The following is a 9,868-nucleotide window of genomic DNA, read 5'->3' on the forward strand; positions in this document are numbered from 1 at the left end:
TGATACGTACATGGGGTCAGGATGGTAGATAATGCCACACTGAATGCTATGCAGGGTTAAATGGGATGGATTCCTGCGTTTAACACACTTGCTCTTGAAAGGTTGTACTGAATCAATGAGATCTAAACCCCTAAATTTCATTCATTCATTTCATTTTTACTGAACATATCCTTTTAAACATTCATAACTGGAACCCTAGGTACAAATAGCATCCACACATTTTAGGAATGTTAATTTATTCATTTGCACAGGATAAAAGAAGCTTAAGTTACAGCCGATGACAAATTTGATCAGACGGCTTTTGTGCTTCCTTGTATGGAGCGAGCTTGTTAGGCGTTAGGCGTCTCCATGCCTCAGCAGGTATGTCATCAGTCCTGATTCCTGCTATGCACCTCAGTCTACGTTTTTTTCCTCTTTGTCTGCTCATGACAGGGCCTGGTCCCAAGCCCTGCCGTTACCATACCTGTTACTGCAACATGACTGTGGGTGTGGAGCCAACGTGTTGACAAAAGAAGCCGCCACCACCCAGTCACTCAGTATGGAAAATATGTGATCCCTAAAAGTATTTTACATTTTTAATATCATTTTCTCACAAATACAATGGATAGACTGAAACAGAAATCCCACTATTCCCTAACTGTTCTGTGGTGTTGAGCCACACCTTTCTTGAAGACATAAATAATATTAGTTTTGACCAATAGTTTCCTCAAAAAGCTATAGCTTTTACAATAAAAATGCTTCTCAAACATGAGTAAGTGGGAGGGGTAGGAGGTAGTCAATTTGTTTGAGAATATTGTTGCTGCAGACTCATTTGCTGCTCTAGTGAGTATTTACCTCACCAGTAAAGTGGATATAGGACATGAGAATAATGGACTATGCTCATGGTAATGAAGACACAACCAGAGCACCGGAGTGGCTCACAGATGTTTGTAAAACAGTGAAGATCTTTGTCAAAGAGAATCAAGCTTTATCAGGCAGGGGCTACCATATAGACAATACTTGTATGATCAATGCTTTTCTTATCAAATGGAATTTGATGACAGTCAGAAAACTATAGATTATTACCAGCCTCTTCCTATCATCGTCATGTATCATGACCAGCTCTGTGTCCTACTAGCATATCAGATCTAAATTCCTTTGTCTCCTTCTATCTCAGTACTGATTATATATCATCTGTATCAATGATCTGGGGGATGTATAGGATCATCAACCATGTAAAGATGCAGTGATTTAGGCTGCTGAGTGCCAATGATTCCCCTGAAGCACAACACACACACACTGAGAACGCACAGGTTGTCGCAGTACAGCCTGGACTGACCAGCAGCAAACTCACTCCTCCTGCAGCAGCTGGAGTTGCCAAAAATCTGACCGCTCTCCTCCATAGCAACACCCTGAGCTCTGAGCAGGCGCCCTCAGACAATACATCCTGAGTTTGAACTGAGGTCATCCACTGCAGGGGGTCCTGAGCTGCAGGCCTGTGTGCGTCTGAGTGTGTGTGGGTGTGTGTGAAAACGAATGAGTGGGTGTAATTAAATATTAATTAATGAATGTGTGAGGTGTCTTCGTGTGATTGTGCGTGTGTGAAATGGGTAGGGGGGAGATGGAAACGCCTTTTTTTTGCTCCACCTCAGCTCGGATGTGAGGTGCCATTGCACCGGTATGATGGTGATGAGGATGATGAGGATGATGATGATGATACTGGGGCTTCATCCCACTGAGGAGAGGTAACATTACGAAGCCACTGGCTGTGATCATCCCAGCGGCAGCACACCAGTGCAGCTGTGGCGTGACACCTGCATTTCGATCCTAGAAGCTCCAGCCAAAAAAACTGACGAGACCCAACCACACCTTGAACACAACACACGAACAATCACATGGGGGCTCCAGCCTGGGACTGACTGTGAACCGTGTGGCAGCCACAAGACCCAGACGTGTCCACCAGGAACACCAGCTACATGCTATGATGATGATCATAATGAGAGTGCAATATTACACGAAGCTCACATTATAGCGTTATACAGTATGATTATAACCGTCGATGTCTATTCCACTATGGCCACTGGACCTTCTCCTCGCTCGGACCTCGGGTCAGGCCGATGTGAGCCGCTGCTCGAAGGCGGTTCACACACACCGAGCCTGGGAGAAGCCTCCAGTCCGAACCGAGGTCTCATTTCCCGGCGCATACAGACCGAAGCCAGCGAGGTTCGCCACTGAAACACGACACGTCCAGGATATCACACCGACTCTTCTCCACTTGGATTATAGGGGGTGAAGGTAATAGAATGTCTCACCTTCAGGTTCCGCTGGGAGTGGTGGGTGAGGCTGCGGTGCGGGGAGAACCGGGACGCGGCTGCTGCTCGGGTGTATTCCTGCCGGGTAGGTGTGTGTGTGATCCCGCAGATGCGGCTCTAATCATCGCAGCGCTCTCACAGCGAAGCCGCACACACCGAGGATAAAACAGGCTGAGAGCAGTGAGGGCACCGCGGCGGCTTCAGCCCCGGAGCCGGGCTTCCTGCCAGCGGGCCAATCAGAGAGCAGACACGGCTCCTAGTCCCGCCCTGGAGAGAAAAGCGTCCAATCAAAATGGACAACTGCGCAGTAGACCCGCCCCGTGAATGCGACGAGAGGCTTCCGCCCACAAATGGGCACGAGACGGCTGCGGCGGCCAATAGCATCAACGGGACCGCAACGGTCTCAGCAGTAAGCCAATGGTAGAGAAGGAGAGGCGGGGCCAAGTGCCGCTGACGCGTCCATCAGCCAATAGGAAGGCTGCAGCAGGTGGCTGTGCGGCAGTCTAGCGCTAGAGTGAGGAAGTTTGCGCGCTCTTTGTTTACCACGCTGAGGCGGAGAGGGTCCGCAGACACTGATCTGAGATCGGACGGACTCGGGTCTCCGGCCGAACTCACCCGAAGGCTCCTGTGAACCGATCTGACTCCAGGCGCGTGATTCAGATCACCCACAAAATCCCACTGAAGCCGAGCTCCCCTGGTACCAGGGCTCACTGGAGGTCCCAGGAGCCACAGCTACAATGATGAAATGCTAATACACGCCATATAACATAATTCACATATACATGACACATAAAATAGATGTTACATATACATGTAGCAGCTGTAATAGAGACCTGACTCCTTTATGCCCAACAAATAGTCAGGGAGTGGATCTTAACTTATAAAATTATCATTTTTTGTCGCATAAAACTAAACATTTACAGTCAATCCTTTAACTTTGGCCATAATCATATTACAGACATCTAAGGGTACATATTACACTTTTATACATGTGAAAAGTCGAGGCGACTGACAATAAAAACAGGAGTTGCATAGAGGAATTACGTGTTAAGGCCTTTTGCTCAGGACAGTTTAAATGACCATTAACCACTAACATGCTGAGCTACATTATCTCTGCAGTAGAAAGTTCCTTCACTAGATATAAACGTGTTAACTTAATTTTACAGAAACTTGCACCAGCAACACGATTTACCCGTTTGTTTTGCATTGAGGAGAATTACAAAGAAAACAAATAAAGAATCAACCCAAATTTGCAATCCAGTCACCATTTTATTTGCTCTTCAACACTTTAGTTTTCACTTGGAAGTGCTCTGTGCTTGTGGAGAGGTGTCCCATAAAAAAAATAGCCAAGGAAAGGTGGCTACAGCTTTTATTGTTTTCATCTCATATGTAAAATATCTGTAGAATAGACATATATTTTTTGCATGTATATTATAAATACTCACAACTTTATGTTTATTAATATGAGCAGTGAAATTACAAAAATAAACCCAACTATTCATTTCTTTTGGAGGCATTTAAAAAGTTGATAATGACAGTGCCTTAAGCTCGAGTTACATTTCACTGGAGACAGGGTGAACGTCTTGACCCAACATGCAGCCTAATAATAGAACATAGTGACCATGAAGGAGAAGTGGAAGCAACGACTCAAACACTGAACAGCAGTGACGTTAATTGTAACAGATAATACATCTTCAGTAACTCCAACCGAACACTGCGACTGGTGCGTTGAGGCCGACCTGTGCTCCTGTATGTGTATCAGTTATATTAGTCCCCGTAGATTACTTAATGGCAAAGTACAAAGAACGGATTCCCATGTTGTGCTTCAGATGTTGGTGAATACCTAATATCTCTGCGCATTCCTTCCCTCTTTTACCAACACGTCAAATACTCAGGTAGCTTAATGTACTGTAGCTTATTACAGGAAGAAGATCCCAGGTGCTTTGCTATATACGTACAAAGGGCAACTATAACAGTCTACCTCCTATAGCTTATATAGATAAAAGCATCTATCCGTTATCAGTGCATGGTAATATACTACTCAGTCGCTTAGCAGATTCAGAGTAATTATTTGCAGAGACGTTTTGTCATCAGAGAACAATATACTGCAAATATTAAGGTGAAAAAACACTCTTGCATAAAAACACATTATAATGAAAACAATAAAAATAACCTCACGCCTCCAATGTGGTTGAAGCTTAATTACTGCAGGTGAAGGGCCAGATGCAAAATCTGTGGTTTGTTATAAAGGCACCACCCACAACACTGTTCTCCCATTTTGTGAGAGAGAAACCAACATTAACCCATTAGAATTAAGAAGTTGTCACAGGATTTTATGGGCATAGAAATACAGAACACTTTACTCTGAATGTCTTCTATAGTTTACATTTCAGTCCTCATTGGTTTGTATAGATGGTGGACAGCTGTTTAACTCTGAGATGTAGAATTACAGCCATCCTTCGTACCCTTCGCCATAACACCTCATGCACTCGGTTTAACTTGTTCTAGTGACGCTGGAGGTGCATGCAGGCCTCCAGTGTGTTCTTAGTCAATGACAGTCAATTTCTTTTGCCTTGGATTCAGCCCGAAACATCAAAAGGTCCTCCAAGTGCCAAGAAACTTAAAAGATTACAACGTCAGAGAGCAGTCAAGAATTACAAGTACCAAAAGTAACAGAGCGCAACAACACAGTGTGGTTGATTTGAGCAACAGAGAACATGAATATATACTGTAGTTAGTAGTGCATGAAAGAAAGTGATTTACTGGTCTGGACACAGCCAACATCATGGCCAACACGGCCAAACCAGTAAAGATGGCAGAATAAATAAAGATTAAATGATGCAAATGTTACAATCAATGAACCTGGCAGCCAAAAAACAAACAACGTACAGCACATTACATGGGAAAGAAACTGCTCAAAGCCGCTGCTAGTTTTCAGCTGTTTCTCCATGTGTCTGTTGCTCGCTTTGGCTCTACAAGTAGATTAGCCACCACCTGAATTCTCAACACCCACCGAGGTCAAGTATCCTAAAATGTGCACCATTCATACTTACCTTAAGGAGATAAAACACTAAAGTGATAAGTCAGCATCATCGTGGAATACATTCCTGAGTAGTTAGTACACTACCATGTGTTGCACGCAGAAGCCATCTGAAATAGGTCTGAATTTTCTCCAGGATCACCAAAACATTTGAGGTGCTTCTGCGGGTTACAGCCACCATGTGGTGCTGTTGCGTACCTTGACAGTCCGGCATTAGAGCCAGATCAGTGTGCTGTGGTAGGAAGGGCCAGATGTGAGACTTAGCAGACAGGTTTTGATGATTATGAAAGATTGCCAGGGCCAATCAGACAACTAGGTCAGTGTAGTAACTCACCTCCCCGACGGACTGACCCCAAACCTGACACTCGCTCTCTCTATCCGTCCATTTCCTTTCTGTTTCTTTGAAACATCTAATCTGTATGATAATACTCATCTAAATCTGGCAAACTTCTAATGGATCTTTTAATCTGCTCCTATTCTAGACTTTCTTTCCAGTCTAATCACTGGATCACCTTTCTCTCTTGGTTTGCTCATTCCTTCCTGTCTAAGCCTCTCTCTTTCTGCCTTAATGTACTCTTAACTCCTGGGTCAACTCCCTTTGTCTTTTCCCTTGAGGCCATCTAAGCTGTATATCAAGTTCAGTTGTAGTGGAGATGTTCTGCCAGGGATGGCCTTCGGGTGGGTGGAGGGGGACACTCAGGGTCTCGGTCAGGCTCCTCAGGGGAGGCAAGTTGCAGAGCCACTTCATTTTCATAGCAGAATGAGGAGCGTGAGCTTTGGCTGTATTTTTCCTCTGCCAGCTCTTTAGCGCTACATGAAGGTGTGTTAGGGATTTCATATGTCCGATGGAAGAAAGAATAATCCACCTGAAAAAAAAGAACACAAAAATGTTAAGTACATGTTTAATTTGTGGTCTAACAAGATTGGAAGTCTAGATCTGAACTAGTGGCTCTGTGAGGCAGCTTGGATCAGAGAATGTGTATAAGAATGGACGACATGTCACATGACAGCTACCAAAACTGATACTTTGAGCTTAATGCTAACATTACCATGCTCACATGATCACAATGAAAATGCTAAAAGATAGCTAGATAAATGCTAGCATATTTAAGGGAAGGATCCGTATTCTTTTCTGACCTGGTAGCAGTCTTTCCTCTCAAAGAGCACTGGTTCAAAGCGGTGTCCCCAGTGGATTTCGGAAGCCAGATAGGAGGATCGGCACTGTGTGGTCATGGCTGTTGCCTCCACCATACCCTCAAGTATGACCACTACCTCCAAATCACAGTCACTCTCCAGTGTTTTTTGGTCCATCTCGAAGAAGGGAGACTCGTCATTGATCTCATGGACAACCGTGACAGGCGAGACCAAGAAGATGCGGTCAATGCCTGTGTCAAAACCCACGTTGATGTCTACATTGTCCAGTGGCAGAAACTCTCCCTCTGGCGTAACCCTTGGCTGAGAACAGGTTGGGTATAGAAAGTAGAACAAAGTCACTATGAGGATGTATAAAACTTTCCACATTATATGTTGAAAAATTGATTTTCCCATGTGGTAAAATATGAAATGGATACTAGAAACGATTCCCAATATGAGACAAACAAAATATAAAGGCAGGACATGATCAAATGTAATGGACGACAGAAATGATTTGAGCTGTATTTCTGGCTATGAAGTACAATACAATGGTATAGGAACCTTGAAAGCTATCTTGTATATGAATATTTAAAATACACATAACATAATTTCCTCCATCATCTGGAAAAATAATGTTCGAAATTAAAGTTCCTACTCTGACCTAAAAGATTAGTCTTGGGTTATAATATTCAGTGGAATTTCGTCACACCAACAATGCATAGGCTTATCACTCACCCAACCCTTACTATGTCGAAATATCTATTTCCAGCATTTAGAATTGTATTTCTTTGATCCTTAATCCCATCTGCCCTGTCTGAACTTTGATATGGTCATTCAATGAAGAGATATCCAATTGTGCTGTAGCCTCAGTGTTACAGATTTTGAACCCTGCAGACAACTATGGCAGCATACACACACGCAGAAATGATGACAACAAAATCTTTCCCAAAAAAATAAATAAACAGTAGGGTAACCAAGTAAACATACAGTACAATCACCTGACCCACATAGATACAGTACAGAAGAGAAAATGAGATGACAAAGAACAATAGTTCCCAGTTAAAGAATCGTAGGCAAGTTAATCCATGGTAAATCTTCCTGACCCCTGAGGGGAAATAAAACAAGCTCTCATTAACTGTGGTCCACAGTATACAGGCCAGATGGTCTCAGCACTCTCTCTCTCTACTGCAACCTTTTTTGCTCTACCACTCTCCCACAGTAGCAACTTCTACTTTTCCTTGGTTGTTTTAAGCTAACCACATCATGACGTTTTCCAGACAAAGAAAAGTCTTGTCTCTTTTATTATCACCATACTTTGACATCTGTCTTTTTTTTCATCATGGTCATGCTCCCTCCCCTTACCTTCAGTAGTTGTGCTCTGACGTGGGCCTCTACCAGGTGGCTCTTGCGTAGGTTTCCAACCCTCCACATCATGCAGAGTTTCCCATCCCTTAGTGCCACCACAGCTGTTTCAGAGAACAACAGTGTTCCGTTGCGCTTCTTGGGCTTGGCAATCTTTGCCATGACTGCCCCGATGATGAAGGCGTCAATAATGCAGCCCACAATGCACTGCAAAACGACCGCCACCACCGCCAGGGGACATTCTTCGGTCACGCTTCTGAATCCGTAACCGATGGATGTCTGCGTCTCCAAGGATAATAAAAAGGCTGCCATGAAGCTGTTCACCTGGAGAAAGCAAGTTTCCTCAACAACTGACTCTCTATCAGACTCTCCTCCAGGACCGGCCTCTCCTGATCCCAGAGAGGAACCTGAGCTGGGGGTAAGCCGAATGGAGAAGTCCCCATGCATGGCGGCAATGAGCCAGAAAGCAAATCCAAAGAGTAGCCAGGAGAGAAGGAAGGAGAGGGTGAAGATAACAAGCATCCAGCGCCAGCGGATGTCCACACACGTGGTGAAGAGGTCACTGAGGTACCGCTGGCCCCTCTCGCTCATGTTGACGAAGGTGACGTTGCAGCGTCCGTCCTTGCCCACAAAGCGCTGTCGGGGCCGGCGGCTTGAGCGCCTGGCACGCCGGCGGTTGATAGTGGAGGGGGAAGAGAGTGAATCCTTGTCTGAGCAGGAACGGCCTACCCCTCTTCCTCCTCCACCACCGCCTCTTCCACTGCTTAGACCTGGGCACTTTCCTGCGGCTGTCACCCCACCTTCTCCTCCGGCCTCTCCCCCAACTGACTCTCCAATGGCACTCGGCCTCCGTGCATTGTTGGTGTTGCTCTGAAGAGGTAGAGCTTTTCCGTTCAGTGCATGGGTCGGGGAGGGGCTGGATGGGGTCCCTGACCCTGTGGGGCTCCCCCCTGCCCTAGCTGTATCTGCAGCACTCTGTGCGAGCCTCATGACCTCCTCCTCCTCCACTGGCCCATCCACCACAGCACTGAAGCGACGTTTTACTCGTGCCGCTCCCATCATGTACTATTAAGTCTACTCTCTATAAATCGAGAACTTCCCACTTACTCTCTATTTCTCGATGAGCCTTGATCTTACTGGAGTTGTGGCAGTTAAGCAGCTTGATATTCAATGAAGTCAAGTGTCGGAACTGACAAAGCAGTCAGTCTTTCAATCCTTAATGAAGAGATAATTGCAGGTCCATTATGGCAAATGATAACCCAGAGGACAGTTCCTTCCTAGGGCATTGATCAGTCACTTGTTTGGGTGTCCTTTCCACAAACTGTCTCTCAGTGCAGTCTATCCTTTTAGTGATAGATACCCCAGCAAAAAGTGGGCTGACTTGATGTATTTCCAGAGGTGCATCATTTAACAAATCAGTTAGAATCACAGCTGAAATAAAAGATGCAGTAGCCAAAGAAATCTATTTCTCGAACAAGAATTGGTTTGACGGGGAGTAGTAGGGCCGGGTTGACCTCAACAGACATCAAGAGCATGCAGTGGTTCAGTTCAGTTCATTAAAAAGGAAACCTCGGGCAGGCATGAATTCATTAAAGCTATCGACTGAGAATATGATGGAGTAAGAGAATGGGGATGGAGACATTTCAAGGATTTACAGGTCATTGTAGGGGACCTTTCACAATATTGGGACAAGATGCAAATTGGACATACGAAACATACCAAATGAACTTCTAACAGGATGATATGATAAAATTGTTCATGCATAAAAGACAAAACAAAATAAATAAAAACATGCAAATTCTTACGATCAAAGTTCTTCCTAGTTTCACAACCCCTTGGTATGGTCATGAGGAAACAAAGAATACAGCAGTTTCAGAAAATGAAGTTCTTAAAGACATTCTCCATCAAGTATAATTTTGTACCAATATGTTTTGCATAAGGAAATGACAACACTGGGGATGAACACAATGTGTGCTTTATCCGACTAGACGTTCCAATTCACAGGTCAAAGAAATGCAACCTTTTCCCAGCATGAAAGGCC

At 44.7% G+C, this 9,868-nt stretch overlaps 1 protein-coding gene across 1 annotated transcript; it reads right to left on the reverse strand.

Annotated features, from left to right (window-relative positions):
- Window positions 1-5,969: 5,969 nt before the first annotated feature.
- Window positions 5,970-8,889, reverse strand: kcnj14 (potassium inwardly rectifying channel subfamily J member 14). The gene is made up of 3 exons (XM_061081277.1): window positions 7,828-8,889; window positions 6,469-6,786; window positions 5,970-6,197 (listed from the first exon to the last, which is right to left on the reverse strand). The coding sequence occupies exons 1-3, from the start codon at window positions 8,887-8,889 to the stop codon at window positions 5,970-5,972; spliced, it is 1,608 nt and encodes a 535-aa protein (XP_060937260.1).
- Window positions 8,890-9,868: the final 979 nt, after the last annotated feature.

Source organism: Limanda limanda, chromosome 11 (assembly GCF_963576545.1).
Source record: "Limanda limanda chromosome 11, fLimLim1.1, whole genome shotgun sequence".
Classification (NCBI taxonomy): domain Eukaryota; kingdom Metazoa; phylum Chordata; class Actinopteri; order Pleuronectiformes; family Pleuronectidae; genus Limanda; species Limanda limanda.

Coding starts and splice junctions, on each gene's coding strand:
- kcnj14 (XM_061081277.1), bottom strand. CDS start 8,889: ATGATGGGAGCGGCACGAGTAAAACGTCGCTTCAGTGCTGTGGTGGAT. Junction 6,787..7,827: donor TCAGAGCACAACTACTGAAG/GTAAGGGGAGGG, acceptor ACCTGTTCTCAG/CCAAGGGTTACGCCAGAGGG. Junction 6,198..6,468: donor AGAGGAAAGACTGCTACCAG/GTCAGAAAAGAA, acceptor CTTTTTTTTCAG/GTGGATTATTCTTTCTTCCA.